Below are 21,181 nucleotides of genomic sequence, written 5' to 3' on the forward strand. Positions count from 1 at the left end.
TATCATTCAAATCTCTTCACAAACATCCACCAGCTGCACAAACAACAAGGCTGACCAACGTCTTGTGGAAAGTTGAAGAACAACTAAAGTAACACACAGTTTATTTTTAGTGGTCTTGCAAAAGGGCATAGTTACTAACTGGAGAATAAATAAGACATTGCAATTAGGAAATCTGTGCCATTCATCTGTTTTGTAAGATTTTTCTGCATCCAACTGCTGCCAAAGTGCTACGATTTTTTTCAAGATGAGCCTTCCTGCCCTTGCCTCAAACAAAATGAAGAGAAACTGACCAACATTTCACATTGTATCGGTAGTTCATGTGGGAGAGGGGAGGAAGCAAAGGACTCGTGGCAAGTCTAGAATGGGAAGAGCGCGACAGGGAGTTCCCTAGCCCACATGGGCCCAGCTGCCTCAGTTGTCATGACAGAGAATGGCCAGTTGGTCAAAGGTCTGACATCATCCAGTGGCAAAGTCTCTAGGGATAGGTTTGGGAAGCGAAGCAGAAATTACTGACATGATTTAAAAAATAAAATATGGCTACGTTTGCTCTTCTCTATTTCTCTTTGTTTCCAGCCTCACTTATGCTACCAGTCAACAGTTCTTTAAAAAGGGGCTTATGACTAGATCGGAGGTCAGGCAGTTAGGGAGAAGGAATAGAAAGAAACTAAGTTACAGGTTTCTAAATCTATTTTGCACCAAGGATATGAGGTACAACATTGAATTCAGAAGCGGAAGTACTCCATTACAGCACCCTAACTTCAATTGAATCCAAGTTAGGAAACTCATAAAGCTAGAAACATACACATAGGTATCAAGAACAATAATTGAGGGTCAGGGGGATATACTTGCAAGCTTTGCAGGAAAGTTATTATATATAAAAAGAAACGGTTTTATGAGTTTGTCAAGATACTACGAACCAATCCCACTGACTGAATTTAAAAAACGACTGTGCAGCGCTGGGGTGCTCAAGAATCAACTAGCAAGTCTGAGAGAAAGGAGAACTAAGATACCATTGTATGTCAAAGTTAACGCTAGCGATACTGCTTGCAAATGAGAACTAATGCATAGTTTCATGACAATTAAGTGACTATTGTCTTCTTAAGGCATGGATAATGTAACCTACTGTGGCAATAGTCAGTCTAGTTAGTACAAAATACACAATCAAAAACCTACTTGCTAATTAACCCTGTGCTGCACAGTCAGGGCACTTAGATAGAACAGTCTTAAAAACAAGTTAAAATGCTCTGTGTACCTCCTTCCTTCTTCTCTGCTTCATCTCGAATGAGGGGGGACGTAAGTATCACCTTCAAGGTTAGCTTGGGCTCCTTTGTGTTACGAATAATAATAGCTGCCTCATTTACATGCTCCTCCACGAGATACTTCTCTTCTGTAAGTTTCTGAAAGTCACCAAGAAAGATTTCAAGAATCTCCTAATCAACTGAAAAACTGTGGTCTCTGTACCTGCAATACACCTCTTCAGCTATCGAGAAGGCTACAGAACATTGCAGTGACAATATGGCCCTGCCTCCCTCATTAAAAACAAGCTGAAAAACCCCAGTAGCATGCTTGAAAAAAAAAAAAAAACATTCTGCAGCAAATCTAATTACAGTGCTAAGTAGTTCCACTATCAAAGGACACTGTATCGCTTTTTTTCTTTATTTTAATCAAAAGACAGAAGCTGACTTTTGTAGCTGCTAGTATGGGAAATACTAACAGCTACAGTTATTCTTAGAAAATACATGCTTCTCCAGTAGTGCTGCCTCTAACTGTGAAAGCTGGTGTGTGCAGTATGACCAACACAGCCATGACTGTCACTACACAGAGACAGCCTCCAGAACAGGAGTGGCTCCAGAGCTGCAGTGGCTCACAAAGTCCATTTCTTACCAACTCTTAAGTTAGCCTTCAAATCCCAACAGACAGTTCGGAGAGGTGGTGAAATCTCTGCTGATTCTTATCCACATACAATTCTGATGGCCTGTTTTGCAACAAAACTGCCCCTTGCTACGCTTCGAAATACTTGAATTCCACTTGAAATTACCTTTGGTAGCCACGGGAGGTACTGAATCCCTGTCCCTTTATAAATAACCATTAACATCTTTTTGAAACTTACAGCTGCATTCCATCTTGCCTTTTTCCAAACACAATCATTTTAATCTTTCTTCAGAGGTTTAAGGTGCTCATTCTTACTCTTTTTTGATTTTGTCCACTCACCTCTCTTCCTCCCTTCTCCACACAGCACTTGAAACTGAATGTGAGACTGCACTGTTACCCACTGCATTCATTAATACCAGCCCCCAAAGAGATTCCTGAGAATGCCTGGAAAACCTGACCTTCCTCTCTTGACAGCACATCAGTAAGTCAAGTGTGTTTCTTAAATTGATCTATTTTCAGACTTTTTTTTTCTTGCTTAATTACTACTTAGAAAAGAATTCAATGTAAGTTGTCCAATAACTTGTACCTCTAACTTGCATCAAAATTATCTTAGCTGATCTGTATCTCTCGCTCTTCAGAAATGCACAGAAAGCTACAAATTAATCCTAAAGCTAACTCCTTGTATTTGTATGTTTCAGCAAGATCTTAAGGTTAGAACATTAGTAGTTGGAACATATCTAACTACTTTTCCTGTTGTGACTTGCACTCCAACTCCAGTAGTGTTGAGAAGAAATCACTTAAGCATCTGCTTATGGTGAGCCTACAAGGCTAAATAAAGCAGAAGCTAATGTCTGTACATCAAGTGCTGGTTTTGCCCACTAACGAACCTACACCTTCCTTGTCTCTCCTTATCTGGCGTGTCTGCAAAACCTCTTATTGTCATGACAGTTGTAAGCTTGTTTCATGATTTAGATCCCTCTTACCTCAACTTTAAAAGAAAACCACCACCACCACAAAAAAAAGCAAAACAAAGAACCCAAGAGATGTGCACTGAGAGCGGTTTCAACCTCTCTCAGTGCACATCTCCCTACAAATACTGAAGTTTACAATTCGATATATTCCTAGTATTTTCAGCTACAGACAGGGCCACATCTGCAAACACAGTATTTACTATCTCATTAAAATAAACCCTTTATGTGAACAAAGGATCAGTGAGAACAAACAGCTGTCAAGAGTGGCAGAACACATATAGTCTATGTGGAAGTAAACACAAGGCAGAAAAGCAGATCAGGAGAGAAATGAATCCCGTTTGGACCCGGTTTGGAGAGAGGCACTTGCAGTGGAATATTTTGGGGCACAGTTTCTCAGTAACAGTGCATGTTTCAATCTGGATTGGACTTAAAGGTATTAACCCTAGCTGCTTTAAAGAGACCAGTGTTAACTCTAAGTGCTGCCTACTGGATGTCAACATTAGAACGAATAGCCATAAATAAAAACAATTATAAGTTCATGAGTAAAATAAGCTAAAATGAGTGACCATCTAAATTGACTTTTTTCCTCACTTCAGACGTACAGAGGCACTTATTTTGGAAAAGCCTAAGCAAAGCAAAGCTGCTGCAGTGAACTTTAGAAGTTCAGGCAAGGGAGCAGGGAACAACAACCACGACTGCATGCTTGAGCAGGGAGCTATTTCTGGGACTGCTCGTTAGCTCACATTAGTGATTGGAGCAGACAATAAAAATCAGCAGTATTAGTTACTAAATAGAAAGGTTAGCTATCAGCATAGGAAAACTGACATCACAAAAAGGGATTAGGACAGCACCATGAGCAAGATGTTAAATTTTGTGCATAGCTACTTCATAACAGCACATTAGAGATGTCACACACCTTAGATGTTGTCCTAGATTCAAAGCATGCTCTTTAATCTATACCACTTTTCTCCTGGAAGGAATTACAGTCTTTACCCAAACACACCTTGCAGTGCTATCAGCTGTTACCTACAGGACTACCCTGAATTAACTCACCTGAATTTGAACTGGGAGATTGTCTCTGACTGTACATAACAAGGTCTTTGTGGGTTTTTCTTTGCACATGAGAACCAGCTCCAAATCCATATCATCTTTTATCAGCAAACCCTTTGCAACCAAGCCAATTCTCATAACACCACATAAGGTCCGACCACTCTGATCCCTGGAAATGAAATAATTCTGAGTAATTAAAATGGCATTTTTACATATTCAAAATACTTGTATTATGCTATAACAGTGAGGAGACAAATGGATGGGACCGATTACAGTGCTGAAGTGGTGTATCACTGATCAGAAAATTAAGCATAGAATGCTTTTATCAAAGTGGCTCCTATGAAAAAAAAAATTGAAGCACTGATTTGCAATTCACATGAATGCAGAAGTTGCCTAGCTCAAGTCACAAAGCACAAAAAAAAGCAAAATTAACTATCTGCAAATCTACCAAAAGAATACAGCAGTTATGATCTAGACGAGCTCTGACAGAGTTCCTGTTAGCAGAAGTGATCTGAGCTGTCTTTTAGCAATGCTCCAAGTTTGAACATGGCCATAGCCCCCTTTAATGCTTTTGTTTAATTCATATATTCAAACCTTTATCTTAAAAATTATAAAACTTTTTTTTTTTTTTTTAAATAATTTTAGCACCTACTACAAACTGACTTTTCAGGAAAAGTCCTAATTCCAGAAAGCCTTCCAGGCCTACTTCCTTCAACAGGTCTCTCCAGTGGAACCTACAGGAATAGAGGTTTGAGTACTAGGTACTAGATTCCAGTCCCCAGCTAATGTTTAGGGGAACATTTAAGGACCACAGCAAACAACTTGCAAAGCAATGTAAGAACATTTTAGTTCTGAGTACTGAGAAGAAAAGTGCAACAAAAACCAGTTTAGTAGGCTAAAGAAAAACCATAAAACTTGCGTAATAAACAGCAAGGAAAATGCAAGAAATGCACCTTTGACAGTTCAAAACCAGCTACTGCCACGACTCATCTCACATACTGTGGCACCAACTAGCGGCACATCCCCCTTACAAAAACAACAGAAAGCACATAATCAGTAAAAGTAGTAAACCATCTCAGCCAAAAAGGCAGCATCCCCGTTCCTGTCATTCTTACCATCCAGAAGGTTAGACTGGATTAAAAAAACAAAGCATATCACACTGTAATCCAAGATCATCAAATCTTAAGAGATCCTACGCTTCACTCAAGAAATAACATCATCGAATCATTTCACAACCTTTGCCCAAGTGTTTTAAATGGAAATGCCACCACAGGCGTTTGCACAAACAGGAAAGGAAGCTCAGTCTTGTGGCAATCCCACTATCCTTGGAGCAGCCAGAAGCAAACAAACTTTGGGTTGCTTGTAAACACTGTTACAAAAGCGAACAGTATCTCAATGTCTAGCCTGGAACTATGCTACTTAACCAGTATCTGAATGCAAATACATGAGAAAATGCAGAATTCCTTTAAATATGGTTTGTAGCTAGCATTAAGATAAGTTACGTTGTAGGGAAATATACTTTAGCCCCTTTTAGCTTGTAAGTGATCAGCAAAATAATCTGCCCCCAAACAAATGCATAAAAAACCAAACTATTTTACATGTGTAAGTAATGCATGGATGTTTACATTAACTGTACTCCAGATTTGTAACAGAGCAGAAGCACAAAACAAACCACGTGCAAAGTCCAGTTGTCTCAAAAGTGCTTAATGCAGGCCTGGAATTCTACTTTTTTAAAATTTATTTTTAAAGAACCCATTCCATGGCCTATGTTATCCACATCAGAAGACATGTAAAAACGCAGCCAGTAATTCTAAAAAATAACCAACAAAATGTGTGGTGCACTGCATGGCAAGAAAGACTTCTTCTGTGGGACACTGAACTTAAATACCGTCTTCAATAAGATGACAATATTTAGTTGTCCATCTGTGGAGAAGCAGCCTTTCAATGCTGGCAATACAATGTCTGTCTAAAACAATTTTTTTACATTAGTTTATGTAACTATATTCAAGAATTTTAAGTGTTTTGCTATTTCTGTTTGAATACGTTTCACACCAAAAAAATGATACATCACAGCTCGGCCTAACACAAAACTGGCAGTGTTCGTGTGTCCGTTAAATATTTATCAGGGAAAACATAAAGCCACAGGAATCAAAAGGAGTAAATTTGTACATTTACTTTTCAAGGCTATCATATTATGGTCTTCATTACAGCTGAACATTTCCTTCGTAGACAGTACATTCTGAGTAGGCAGCACCCCATTTAAACTTCACATAGAGCAAGCAGTTCTTTTGATAGTTCCCAGGCCCATAACTTTGTATTAGACATAATCAAAGGCAAGTATAAATAAAAAAAAAAATCTGCAGAAAAATGCTATTAATACTTGAGGAATTTTCTGTAGAATCCACAGTGCTGTTTAGAAATAGCAAAATGTCAAGTCATGAATGCGTTCCGCTCCTCCCACCCATGAAGGATTTTTCCCAGTTAATACAGTAGCACATTTCTTGTTTCTAAATTGGAGTACATTCAGATAGTGAGATGTACCAGAGCTTCATACTGCATTTCCTGAATGTTGCTCTAAAAATTTCTGAGACCTGGAAAGAGCTAAGAACCACATTACAGCAACAAAACAGGAATTAGCATTTCATTTTTAAATTTCAGACATACCCCATCATGAATTTAGGAATAACTGATAAATATAATGGTTATCAGCGTCTCTTTCACATTAAGCAAGCACACTGCATTTTCAGTTCACAAACTGATACAACCCCAAATCAGGAAGACTGCATCTTCTTTCATTATCCACACGGAATTGTATCTCACTCCAGAAGTATATAGTACAGAGCATCAGAATTTTCATTTACTGCTGCTAGAGTAGTCTGTACTACACCCTGACCCCACACGTAAAGAACTTTAAATACGTATTATTTATCAGGACACCAAAAAAAAAAAAAAGGCCTCACAATAAAACTTGCACTAGCATAAAAGGTGTCAGAAAACATAAGGAATACATATGGATAAAGAATACACCATTTATCAGTTTTAAGAACAGAACTTACTGGGCAAAGCCCATGTAGCTGCAGACTTTCTTAATATTCCACACACCATAGGAAAGGAAATTGGAAGAGTCCTTTGACTACATCTCTACTGCAGGTTACGTTACGGATGTAACCAGATTAGAGTCCCAAGAAGTTCAATGGAGAAGTATTATCTAACAGGAAGAGCAGAGAACTGGAAATCAGGTTTTTCAGGTCATGACAAATTTGCTGTTCGTCTCCTAGTGCTTCACTTCCTCATCTGCAAACTGGAGAGAATACTTACCAGAGCTGGAGAGCATATGAAACGGGAAGCCCAAGTTCTGGTTCTAAGTGCCCGAGTTAAAAAGTTATACACCAAGAAACCTAAAATAAGGAGCCAGTTGTTTCAGCTTCTTCTTCAACTATTGGATTTACGCTAGAAAACTAGGCACTATGTCAAGGAGTAGACCAGGACATACAGCAACAGATGTTTCACTCAGAGCACTACATAACAGAAGATAATGGATCCTTAGAAAAGCGGCTTTGCTAGGTAAACAATAAGTTTATAAAAATCTTTTATTTCTTAAATGGAAGGAGTCCCTAAGCTACAAGACTGCAGATTTGCATTCACGTGTTACAGGCACATACATTCACTTGTAATTGCTGAAACATTAAACTGTAAAATGCAACTTTGCATGACATGAAAATAAAGGAAGAGAGCAACTGCTGCCTAAATCTTGCTTATTGCTATTCCTTGCACTCACTCTGTATGTTCCCACCTCAAAAAGTGCAAATATATCCACTTTCTCCTATGAATATTTCTATGCAACAGAATCAAAGTACACTACAGCTCTTATTTAGTAGGAAAGGAACCTATTCAGAGCTGTACAGTAACACATTATGAGGCTCAACTCACTCACTTGGCATTGCTTTCTGCAGCTTCCTCCTTTGCTTCCACATCACCCTCACATTTTACAGACTTGGTCTTTTCATCCATCCAGTCAGACACATGTTTAAGGGCACATTCTACTGTTGATACCATGTTCTGGACAGCTTCAAGTTCTTCTGGAGATGGATAAATGGTTGAATGTTTCACCATAACATGGCGGTCATCGTTAGCAAAAGATCGGATAGATCTCTGTTACAAAGCGGGAAAGGAAAAAGAACAAAATTATTGGATTGTGAGTAGAAGGACAATAGAAGGACACTACTTGAATGGCAGTCCTCCCTGATAGACGCAAGAAAATGTTTTGTGACAATCATGTATTACAATCTTGCAGGACTGATTTCTTATTAGAGATACACAGACACCAGAGACTACTGTGGAATCAGCAGTGGGCTGGCAAAATGTCTAAGGCTTTAGGTGGGGCTTGTTTTTGGCACCTAGTATTAGATGCCTGAAAGCCTTTACTGGCTAGTAAAACTGGCTGCTAAGAGGAAGTGGCACATCTGGAGCACAGTTTGTGTTTATGACCACAGTAGGATGAGATTAATTGTGCTCTGGAGGTACATCCCTTGAGTCCTATGCAACTCATTTCACTTTCAAACATCTTTAACTTCCCTCATCCTCTGACTCACTTGTTAATTTAGATCTGGTTTTCAAAGTCAGTGAGAAAACACCTATACCCCAGTCTTGCCCAAAGCACCTACATATCAAGGAGATACAAATTGCAAGCAACAGTATTGAAAGAAACACCCTACCCAGGAATACTTGCAGGAACTTAGGAGATGCTGAATTTCAGTGATCTTTGCTGACTTGTCTCAAGCTTCACTAGCTGGATAGCTCAAAGCAAAGAGAAAAGCCTGGGCCTTGATTCCAAAAGGTAACCACATTTTAAATTAGGCAAATTCAGAACGTAAGTAGCCTGGGCTGAAAGCAGAGGGCTGACTTATGGGATTAGGATAATATGGAGACAACTTCTATTTTGTAAAAGGCATTGGTACTCTCTAAATACAACTTTGTATATTCTGGATGCACAGAGTGCAGCTGTTCGTCCTCAGTTTCTATTAGGGACAATGGCAACCCCTCTAGAACACAGCAATTAAATAGCCACTCCCCTATGGTTTTGTTGCTGCTGCAGATGAAGTCATAAACACTACATATTACTAAGTGCAGCTTAGCAAACTACACTGGGATTTACAAAGGCATGAATGAAAACGAGGACAGGGATAAGCTGGTAAGGAATTCAGAAATAATTTCTTAAGAATTGGACGGTTTTGCAGTGAAACTCCAAGACCTGAGTGATACTGTTGAAGGAGGTAGACATAACTGGTTGAGTGACTTGTACCAAGAGGTTATGGTTTGCCACACACTATCCAGGTGAGACTTACCTGATCTAAACGGTGACCTGGACCAGCTGCTCTCACTGCACAGACCTTCAACAAGAACACCTCTAAATATTCTCTAGACACATGCCAGTCGCTACTCAGAGTCCCCCGGAACTTAGAATCATCAACCAGAACTCTGTCCTCCTACGCATTAAACACTGCAAATGGCTTTAATTTTTACCCCCCTAGTTCATGGGTTTGTTAACAGCACATACTCTGTAACAGCACACATTCTTCAGGTCAGATGGGCCTGTGAAGGATTTGGAAGGCTTCTGGGTTTGATACTTGTTAACGACCAGGTCATGGCTTCCCAGGTCATTACATTCAAAGGTCAGCATTACAGTTATTTCCTTAACTTCTCCATGCCTACCCACAGTGACAGTTCAAATAGTAAAAACTCATCAGTCAGGGGTCTGCTGTTACTCCAGTACTTTCACAGATTGCAAAGATACTTCCAGAAGGTTCCTCTTGAGGCTTATCTGCAGCCTGGTTACACAAAGAAGCTGCAGTTCTGCAGTGAAAACTGACAAGCTGGATTTATTAACTCATCCCTACCATCTCAAATCTCAAGAAATATCAATCAGGAAAAACAGTCAAACAACAACAAACTATTAACTCAGATTTGAAGACATTTCTGTTATTTTCTAATAAATAGGAACTGACAAAATCAATTATTCATTACAATTTAGGCCAAAAGTAATAGCAAAAGAAGAATTTAAAATATATTGAGAACTCTGTTGCATCAAGTGTTCTTTCTCCCTTTGGGCTCTATAACATGTAAAATCTTGTCTTGGATCATATATATGTATAAATATTTATATATATTTAAATACAAACACATGTTCTGGCTATCATCAGCCATCAGCTACACAAGTGTTAGAGAACAGTATTTAAAGATTACTGCATTTATTCTCATTTCCTTTCTCTCAGCAATAACACTTAAGAGGACTTAAAATCTACCAGTATGCTTAAACTGCTCTCCATAGTACTTTTCAGAACCGGGTAGGTTTACTGCCCTTTTGTGAACACATCTTCAGCATCTTAGCATTACAATCCTTCACATTTATACAGCTTGATAATTTAATCGTCTCTGATGTTCCCAATTTGCAAGCAGCAAATAAAGAATCATTTCCAGTCTACCTGGAAATGACTTCTCATTTAGTTAAATACACTTGGTGGATATTCTTTACTTACATCACATCTATATTTTTAATGAAAAGTGCATAGGACCACATGCATTCAGCTTTTCATACACATGTACAAAAATATGAATAATTGACACTTGCTTTTGTGAGCAAGGAGTGGAAGGGGAATAGCAGCATTCAGTTATGCAATCTGCAAGTTCAAGGTCACTCATGCTATTTGCTACAGCTTGCTAATGCTAGTTTTATTAGAAGAACTTCGGAGCATCTCCTTCATTCACATTTAATAATTCATGTAATGCAGGCTCAGAAGACAACTCTGGTTTAAAAAGGCTGACAAAATATTAAACCTCATCTGCTTTGCTCAAAGCATGCAAGTACCATCTCCAGTTTAGTGCAAGGTCAGATTATCTCCTTGCTCGTTTCATCAGGCCCCATTGCAAGAACATCAGAGAATATTATTAATGCAGCCTTATGACAGATATAGATACCTACCATGATTTGTTACTGTTTCAGCTCTCTCTTTCTTTCTCCTTTTCCCTCCTCCTTGGTGTCTTTGCTAAACGCTGTTTTGCCTGACAGAACCTCTTCATAAGCCTCTCAGTCCCTTGACAGCTCAAGAGTTCATAGAGCTAAGATGCTGTAAGAGTCACTTTCTGTAATTCACCTGCAAAAAAAAAATATAGAAAAAAACAACTTGAAACCAGAAGAAGCACGTTAATTCCAATAAGTACTCAATGCAGAACATTAAGTCAAACCACTGAATAAAGCAAGCTGGCTTCACAATAGAGAAGAGCTCACCAAATCATTTATCCCAGAACAATAGCAGATGTCAGTACAGGAAGCAACTTCATGTGATGTGCCCACACGTATGGAACTGCCTTCCCATGCCAGTTAGAGCTTCTCCCAGTGCAGTGTGTCAGCCTACTGGCAATCTACATTTCTGATACGAGGAAGACTGGAAATCCAAAGTCTCAAATACATTCCACATGAAACCAGCTTGAAAAGATAGCTGTTGTTAACACTGATTTAATTATTAGAGAGAGTAATTAGCAGCTGAAATCCTCCATGCAACTTTTGATTCTAAAAGTGTCAGATGCTGTACAACACAAACTAAGACTTCAGGTTGCAATAACTAATCTGTTACTAAAAAAGGAGAAGTACATTTAATAAACTAAAGATACGAGAATTGTGATCATGTCTGGCTGAAATCATCTACAGCAAAAAAAAAGCAGCATGAATAAAAGCTAAAAGAGCCTCTAAGAGCAGCCCTCTTGTACTAAACTAGGAGAATGACAGAGCAAGTAGTGCTAGAGAGAAAAATATAAGCTCACTGCATAGCATAACACTCTGGTTCTTGCAGAAAATTCCTGTTTTGCTTTCATTGCGCATATTGTTGCATCAGCTTTTTGGCAACATTCTGAAGTAACTGGAAAACCTAGTCAAAATTTCTACAGGCTGACACGCTCACACAAATGTTTTCCTTTTCTCCTGCATGTCAATCTTACTTTCCAGCAGTGTGTTGCACGTCGCTTGTCAAGAAATCCTGATGGTTTTGGAGATGAAAAGCAATTTTGGCAACAGCAGAGAGACAGGTGAGATGACTTGAAGGCCAAGTAGATGCTGAAGCCTCTGGGCTGTGACAGGGAATAATTGAACTGTTGCGTCTTATAGAGATTTAAGCATTCCAAAGGAAAGGCAACCATAAATTCTTCCCAATTTTTTTAAAGTTAAGAAGAGTAAGTTTACAGGACCAGTAGTTTTGATAGTAAGTGCCTAGTAATTTCTTTCTACCTCACACCACAGAATAGGATGCAGAACTGGATTAAAGAAAAAAAAAAAAAGCTGGGGTCTGTCTGCTTCAGCAGCTCAGAATTGCCAGGGAGTAACTCCCAAGAAAGTTAAACATACTCATACTAAAAATGCCTGGGAAAAGCTAGCTAATAAAAGCCCTGAAGGAGCTCCTTTCTTATCACTAAGGCTATGCACCGTACCAAGTTATGTTCATACTCTATCAAATTGCTTCCCAGAAGTGATCAAATAAGATGTTCTTCAATGGGACCCACCTTAGGTGATCTTGAAAGGCAAGCAGGGACAGCTGGAAGCACAAGTAAGCACCAAGATTACTGCTTTGGCACTACTTAGTATATGAGCTAGTCATAAGCTCATTCAAACTTAATAGCTTTTCACCATCTCTAGAATCAACCAGACTCTCTGTGAGGTCTTTTTGCTTAGCTTTTTCTATAATAGTCATAAGAATAATAAATAATATGCTTTTGAGTCAGCAGATGGCAAGCTAGAGAGACTTATCAGACATGTTTCCAGATCATCTCTTTCAAATTAGCTGGAATTAATTTGAAGAGAGAACCATTTTCACATAATTGTTCTTCCTTGTGACTCCAACATTTCACATTTTCAGTTTGCTGTCCTCTCTGTAATGGGGCAGTTCCAGGCAGAGGACACTGGAATGTGTTGCTGACTTTAGCAAGCGCCCAGCATGACGTCTCTAGACTCCGAGCAGCACCCCAGCCTGGACTCCCTCCTAAGTCCACTGCAGGCTGTTGCTTATCAGCTCGTACAGTGTATTGAAAGCAGATGGACAAAGATGCTGGCTGAGCAAATTCTGCTGCTTCAGAAAATCTGAAAGCAGACTGTTGTCCAGAGGGCAAGGCCGCAGTCTATCTCACAAGTTCTGAAAACAGCTATACCTCAGGGTGCAATTCTGGATATATTCAGTGCTTTTCAGTGTTCTCTGAAAACACGGGGCATTCATTTTCAGTCTACGATGTAGACAGTTGAAGCAAAATCATCAACACCTCTCAGCAGTCTGCTTTAAATGGGCAGTAACCGTCTTGTCTTAAAAGAGAGATTCAGGTTTCAATGGCATGCAGTGGAGTTGGACGAAGAGATTTATTTATGAGTTTGGTTCTACCTGCCCTTTTCCTCATTCATGAGTGGCTGAGGTCTGGGCATACACAGCTGAATTACAGAGGGACTTACATTGCTACTAGTACCTTTATCATAATAACGCTTAAAAAAACTTCCTGAATGATGAGCTGGAGCTAACATACCTGGAAGTAATGCTAATTAACATTCTAAGAATATTTCAGAGAAACACACACAGGACTGAAAACCTTATATAGTTCAGACTTTAAGAGAAAATTTTCAATAAAAACACTAAACATGAAGTTTACTACAAAAATACAGACACAATGTACAGAACTAAGTATGTTTGAAAACATGCAGAATTAAGGAAAACTAAAAAAATCAAATCTGCTTCAACCATACGGACCGAGGCAGCAGAACACAGCTCAGCATCAAACACATCGGAAAGCATTATATGCAGTGAGCAGCAACTCCATACATCAGCTTCATTTTATTTCTAGATTATAGCAGGATACTTGTCCCTGTGCCCTCATGGAAGTAACAGCTGAGGTCCAGACTGAAGGTACAATAACATAATGTATGGTTGCCCTGTGCAAGGACTGCTACCCACACTTGCAATAAAGTTCTAGAAAAAGCTACCAGCAATAACAAGAACTTGGTGAACTCGAGAAAGTCACTTTTTGTGGCCCTGAAGAGTAAAACAGGGCCAATACTTGCTGTCTCCAAACCATGCTGTGGAGGAGCTGAGCGGAGTCTGCAGCATGCTTTAATGTCACTGGGGATTTGACACAGTAGAAATGTTATTGAAACACCATGACAGTCTAACAGTGTTTCCATTAAACATCCCATCCTTCACAGAGGAAGTTTATGCTTTGGTGCAAGACAAACAAGGAAAAGAATTTCAGATGAGGCCTTTGTAATAGGGCATATTCCTGCATCTGGCACTTCTGTTCCTGAGAGAGACATTTTAACAGCCAGAAATAATGAATATTCTTCTGTACCTTCAGGTGCTTGGGATCAGGACAGCAAAAAGCAGGAGGAACAGGTACTTGCCCTTCTTAAGGAGGGAGCTGCAACATCCAAACCTGGGAGCTGTGACCTTCTAGAACGCAGAACTACTTCAGAGTTGTGATAGCCTCTCACAGCACACAGTGATACTTGCACAGAAATGCTGCAGAAGTGGCTTAACAGAGAGGAGGCAGCTGGGGTCACTGCACTCCAGCGCTCCAAGTCCTCACTTCATTGAGCATCTGTTAGAGGCACAGATGCCATGCTATCTATTACAGTGTAAAAACTGGTCTTAAATGCTACAGCAAAAGGCACAGACCAGAAATATTTATCTGAAGGAAAAATAGCCTCCACCCTCATAATCCACCCTAACACCAACATCTGCTCACAAGAGCTACAGTTTACAGCCTGCATACACCACCCTGATATCCCTCTGAGTTTATGTTAACAGAGTAGCAAGGACAACTACAGCTGCTGATAGCAAATGAGCGAACATCTCACCCCGAGGTGCATCAGACAATAACAGAGAAGAAATAGAATTTACCCGAATGGGCGAGAAAAGATGCGATTGATATCGCTTCTTGTTACTTTACAAAAATCAGAATAAGAGGACTGCAGCTTTAAATTGCAAGTTTATTTTAACTTCTGCTTTGCATCCAGGAGACAGGTAATTTTCCGTCACACCGTATATAGTGCTGCTGAAAATATGCTGGTTTTTTTTCTGTAGTATAATTTTATTGCTGGCCTCCTGCCAAGAGTCTTTCTGGCAGCATCTCCCACAGTTGGAAACTGTGTATCTGGGTCAGAAAAGACAAGTTGCTTTTCAGAACAGCTCAATACATTTGGCAGAGATGCTGATATTATAATTGAACTCTTTCAGCAACTCTTTTTGTGATGTACCCAGACATCAAACAAAACAAGATCTGCAGAGTTGATTAGTGTCAAAATAACTGACAGCGAAATAGCAAAATAGTTTTCTCTCATGTTAAAAGTATCAACAAACCAAGAGATACAGATAAGAAACACAGTTCGAAAGGACTCGGTGAGGAGTGTGGGGCAGAGAAACTTGCAGAGTATGATCAACATTCTATTTGTGCAGATGTTTGCTGTTTTAAATGCAACTCCCTGTGTGCTGTACAGAACTGGTTTCCTCATTCTGCATCACCAAAGAAAGAGAAACTCTTGCCAACTGCAACCATAAAAGCAGTCTGTAAAGAAAAGCAAGCACAACACTAGGATATGTATTTACAAGACTCAGGTTGCTTGCAACGATATTCTCAGCATCCATCCAGTTTCACCTGGAGACTGTATATCCACATGAGTGTTACTGTTTTCAAAGTAATGCAATTCCTGGCAAAGCTGCATCTGGCTTAGCCTGTAGAATTCTGCAGTTTTCCAGCCGGATAGATAATTACAAAGCAACACTACAGCTAAGAGCTGGAAAGGTACTTCCTCTGACAAATTCTTATCCTACATACAATAAACACTGATCTAACATTACTGCTGCTTGTTCAGTTCTCATGACAGTTTGAGAAGAGGCTCCCGTGCCCAGATTTCTTCAGAGCAGGTAGCCCCAACATCCCACTTTTACGAGTGCCAAAGACAGGTTAGCTGCTCATTTGGTAAATAGAACAGAGGAATCACCCAAGTCATCCTTCCAGGGACTGGAGCTCACAGCGCAAGGAAAGCAGCGGCCCACCTGTCAGTGTTTAAACAAGGCTGTGGGAAAAGCTACTGGAAGAGCTCCTAGAGAAGGTCTGGCTGTAACATGGATCCTAGAGACCTTTTGTTGCAGTGGTGCAACAAAGCCTATGCAACTGCAAACAGGTCAGTAAGCAGAGATTCCTCCAACGGGCAGAGCAAGGAACAGAAAAAAAACGTTAAACCAAATACATCACACCAGTAGATGAATTAAGGAAGATGAAGAATTAAAACCTGTCAGTTCTTTAGATTAATTAAGTTAAAAGGAAACAGAGATGGGCAGAAAATACCTTTTATATTTAGCTCCTGGAGAGGGTAAAGAAAAGATCTTCATAGAAAAATGGTCTTCAGAGCAGCACGTCAGCTAATACCTGAGGGTATTTTTTCATATATCTCTCTCCAGATTTTTAAATGGCCTCATGTTCCCTGGCACCTGTACCACACCAAACGCATCAGTCGCGGCTAGTGCTACAGAGGTTCCCTAGTGAAATGAAGATCCTTTCATCTCCTGCTATTACTGCCTAGATAAAAGATGGAGCAGAGACATACCAAGTCCAAAAATAAGTACGTAAATTTAAAAACTGGCTGTTGGCTCTTAAATAACAAATTGACAGGTGAACACAGAGTACACTGAACTGCATTAACATTCAACCTGTCAGTAACATCCAGAACAGAACTGTCTGTAAAACAGCACTATAAGGATATATGTACATATATAAATAACATGAAGGGAGAACTTCCTGGCAACGTCTTAAAAAAAAAAACAACAACACAAAAAACCACAATTAGATACTACATAAATACATAATATCAAAGTATTCATCTTCAGACTAGACCGAAACCATGACTTAGATTCTCCATGTCTGAAACATTTAACTGATTTCCAGCTTCCAGCACCTAACACATTCCTGCTCTTCTGGCTAAACTGGACACTGGAAACCTGGAGCTACTTTGCAGTACAGACCTGTTTGTGAAGCAGTCATAATTTGACATCAACATTCAAAAAGAAATGATAAGAATTTCATAACACAGACGTCTGTGTTCATTTACAGTTGAAGAATTAATTTCATTACACTAAAATGACTCCATCTGCACTGTCAGTTTTCCCAGAGACAGATTTGACTTAAGCAAATTTCTGGATCTGTGTCTGAATTAATATCAAATTCTCCAAAACAGTATCACATGTTCTACCTCCTCAAGTACACCGTGCAGTCTGGTACCATGCTGGGCTTCCTCCTGCCTAAGCCACGCCTTGCTCTCTGATCTCAATACCACAGTTCTGTAGACCTTCAGACTCCTAGACATCTTCCATCCCGTATCATTTCTGTCCACATCCTTACCTTTGTGGTTTTCTTTGCTCCAGAACCACAGTGGGAAGCAGTCACAGTATCGGAGAGGATAAGAACTGGGACATTCTTTCCCCAGCAACCTTCAACTTAACTCAAAAAGCTGCAGTGCCCCAGTTTCTTTCCTGCTATGATTCATATCCCATAGACTGCAGGTTAACCTAAGCTACAAATTTTATTCCTCTCAAGACAAAACAACCTAAATCCCATAGGAAACACCTATTTGGTTTGGATTCCTAGAAGACAGTCCCTGCAGGTACCATTTAGCATGTAGGCTTACTGCCAGGAAGTATCACTAGATCCTTCCTGGGCACTCCAAAAGGTCAGTCTTCTGTGACCACTCACCAACACAGAAGAAAATGTTTTAAAAATTCTCATGTGAAAGAGGAGGACCTTCTTCCTTCAAGGTACCATCCCCTCCCCTGGAATTCCTTCCTTGATGTACCCAGTGGCAACGCATGAAGAACGTGGCATTTTCAGTATTGCAAATTCACAGTGGATAGTGTGCACATCAGCCAGTTTAAGCATTCCTGACTCTCCACGTAAATGCATTTTTTGGTAGGTCAGTCTTGCTGCCTCGATGACTTTTTTTTTTTTAAGAGGGAAGATTCATGAGGATTTGGAAGAGAAGACTATTAGCGTCTGCAAGAGCTGTGCAAAGAACTCCGCTCTCTGCCAATACGCATCTACCATGTGTAGTATGTGCTTGACCATGGCCTAGTTCCACTCTGACCAGCAAACAAGTTTTTGTTTTCAGTTTCTGTATCATTGGGTATTTCCTGAGTTGAGCACTGAATTCCCTAACTGCTTATTTTTAACAAGACATCAACATTTCATAAAGTTAAATATACTGAAATATCCGTAGCATTGTACTCTCTAATTTCTCTGGAAAACATAGCTAAGTAATTGATCTTGAACCTGAGAAGCTACATTAAATATTTTTCTTCATTTGAATTTTGAAGTATAATATTTGAAAAACAAACAACAACAATAAACCCAAGGAGCTGTCAGCAGAAATCCACCAGCCTCACCCGGCTGTCATTTTAAGGACATGAGCACAACTTTGCTCCATTTCCCTTAAAGTTCATGAACTGCTACGATTTTGTTTCATCTCTCTTCACAGCTATGATACCATCTCTAATGCACCACTTTACTCAGAACAGCATAAAATACACTAATGGTTCTTCAATTTTGTCGTTCACCGTTTTCCCTCCATTGTGTAATTATCATCTCACCTTGCTCTCTCAACGTTAAGCAACACATCTCTACACAGCAAATACAAGGCTATGATGAACACCAGTGTCTTGGAGGCAACCTGCTTGCCACAAGCCAAAGGCACCCGCATTTCAGTAAGTTTGTGGAGGTTAGCAAGATGTCATCCAGGTTAGGAAGCAGAAGTGTACGACAGCAACCTGTTGCAACTCCAGCATAAAAGAGGGCGCAAACCCATTTTTCCTCCGAGAGAAGCAAATAAACTGTGGAATCAACAGCAGCATTCAAAATGCTCTCAGCTTTGCAGGGAGATTGACTTCAGCAACAGCAACCACTTCACTTTCTGCCCAGAGCTCCCTCCATTCACTGTAGCTGCTAGAAGTAACGCTTGAAATTGCTGTCAGGGGAAAGACTGGAGAAAAACAATCTAAGTTGGTTTATTTGGGGCCACTAACTGTATCTTGTGTCTGGACATTTCAGTTTCCCCTGATAACAGGAAACCTGCTTTCCTAAAAGCGATAGTGAAGGGATTTCTCTTTCTACTTTTTTAAAGAGGGGGTACTTGGAAAGCTACAACGTGTCAGGGTAGGAGTGCACAGTTCAACCAGGATCAAAACCAGAATAAAAAACAGCTACTTTCTAAACTAACAGTATTTCTCCTAAGCTGAGAACATGAGCTGCTACATCACATTTCAGCCTTACTGCTTTTCTTACCTGCTTACCCACCTGTGTACATCTGTGTGCATGTCACAACATCATTATTAAAGGATAAGGCAAAGAGAACAAGAACCAGAGGGAAGTGAACTCTTATCTTAAAAGCACGAAAAAGCCTCCTTAGTCTTTACAGTCAAAAACTGTACTTGAGTGTTAAAAGAATTTCAGATTCTAATGTTGTCAAAATAGTTTCTTCCACCTATGCAGAACCCTCGATGAAAGAACGGGGAGTCCCTGGAATTCAGTGGACAAACACTACCAGACAGTTTCTTGCTTTACTGAGACAAAAATCTGCGAGTTAAATTTAGAATGATGACTTCTGCAGGCACTCAGATGTTTCTGCTTTAAGTTTTCTAGAAATTGCAAATTAGAACTTGGCAGACTTTAAATTGACCCAGCATGTGTCTTCTGGAATCCAAATCATATTCTGTCCTATTACACTGCAAAACTGTTAAGAAAAAAACCATGCTTTTCAACACATGATTTCAGACAACTGACAGAGACATTCCATTTATTTTTGTGCTGAGAAAAAAAAATGTAGGTACACTGTTTTTTCTTCTTCAAAAGTCACTATGAAAATAAAAAGTTAATAGAGGAATCAAAGTTAGCTCCATGGCAGCATAAGCATAGTTTGCTGAATAACACTACTTACATAACTATATTAATTCAAATATGGCTATGGTAATTTTTTTTCCATTTACCATGGGAAGAATACATTGCACTTGGAGACTCTGATCTCATTCTTAAATACCAGAACTAGAAACTTAGCAGAGCATGCAGGTGTCACCAAGCCATTTTGTGGGAGCAGCTGGCAGTCCTTGCAAGTTTACTTGCAATCTCTTGAGTGGCAGCAGAGACATTACATTTTTTGCAATACTATGAACAACTGATTGAATGAAAAAGCTCAGAGGTTACAGACTAAAGAAATATAGGTCATTACTTCTCCATCTACTGGTAAACAGACAGTACTACCCAATGTTCCACCGCTGACCTATGGGATATTGTAGTATACAGATTAACTTAACAGCAAAGACTAAAATGTAATAAGTTCTTCCCTTTTGATTGCAGTATGAAGCCTCAATGTGCTTTTATCACAGAGAGCAAAATACTATCAAAACTTAGCTATACACATAAGAGTTTCACAGCACTGCATAAACATTACTTTACCAATCCCTGTAATAAGTATAAATTTGGCAGTTTCCATTTAGAAGAGACCCCATCCACCAAAGTCTAGAGTGACTCCCAGTATCATAGTAAATCTGTGGTAGGACTTGGAAAATAAATTAATTTTCCATTTGCCATACACATTAAGCTGTGGAGTATGCCACCACCCTCACCCCTCAGCTTTTCAGACTTCTTTAGTTCGAACAGACCACTGCTGGCTGCTTCTGTTCAATTTCTCCTTCATAGGACCAGAGCCATCCTTCAAAGGCCAACTTGGCAAAGTCACAGTAAATGCTTGACAACAATCACCTGTAGATTCATGAGATTCAAATTAGCAATTCTGTATCTGAATATGGTGTGATTAAACTCAAGAATCTAATTCAGAATGTGTCCTATTTTCAGACATTAGATTTTTTTAAGCACTCAATTCTTTGGGAAGTCAGAGCACCATGGACTCAGAGACCTCGTGTCTTTTAAAAAAAAGCACAGCAGAATCCTTTTGTTAGCACAAGGCACAGAGTCTGTTCTCAGGAAGAACAGAAGCCGGAAAAATGAGAACATTCTGGGACACTAGCAAGGGACCTGTGCCATTCTGGAAGGTAAGGGGAAGCCACACAACCCCACTATACAAAGCAATCCACTCCTCAGCATCAAGCTTCTTTCTCCGGGCACCAAGTTCTAGCATGTTGTTTTGGTTTTGAATGTTAAACTTCAGGCATGCTCCACAATTTGGAGTTCAAGTCAGTATGAACATTAGACACAAACCACAGAGA

The 21,181-nt window shown here is 39.6% G+C and overlaps 1 protein-coding gene and 1 long non-coding RNA gene across 9 annotated transcripts in view; one reads left to right on the forward strand and one right to left on the reverse strand.

The window, feature by feature from the left end:
• LOC110406827 overlaps positions 1–3,399 on the forward strand; it is a 44,135-nt gene extending 40,736 nt beyond the window's left edge. The window contains exon 6 of the long non-coding RNA XR_002443584.1: positions 2,237–3,399. This is a non-coding gene — a long non-coding RNA (uncharacterized LOC110406827). The remainder of the gene's footprint in view (positions 1–2,236) is intronic.
• The window catches only part of STRBP (spermatid perinuclear RNA binding protein), a 62,969-nt gene that overhangs the window by 31,273 nt on the left and 10,515 nt on the right, over positions 1–21,181 (reverse strand). For 6 of the 8 annotated variants that reach the window (XM_021413784.1, XM_021413782.1, XM_021413779.1 and 3 more), the window contains exons 2-5: positions 10,873–11,044; positions 7,828–8,045; positions 3,897–4,062; positions 1,253–1,397 (exon numbers count right to left, since the gene is read on the reverse strand). In XM_021413784.1, the coding sequence (XP_021269459.1) occupies positions 1,253–1,397; positions 3,897–4,062; positions 7,828–8,045; positions 10,873–10,875 (532 nt within the window). In that variant the 5' untranslated portion in view covers positions 10,876–11,044. Of the gene's footprint in view, positions 1–1,252; positions 1,398–3,896; positions 4,063–6,949; positions 7,088–7,827; positions 8,046–10,872; positions 11,045–11,178; positions 11,537–21,181 lie in introns of those variants that run through there. The other 2 variants (XM_021413778.1, XM_021413785.1) reach the window with 2 other exon arrangements.

Source organism: Numida meleagris, chromosome 16 (genome assembly GCF_002078875.1).
Source record: "Numida meleagris isolate 19003 breed g44 Domestic line chromosome 16, NumMel1.0, whole genome shotgun sequence".
NCBI classification, from domain to species: domain Eukaryota; kingdom Metazoa; phylum Chordata; class Aves; order Galliformes; family Numididae; genus Numida; species Numida meleagris.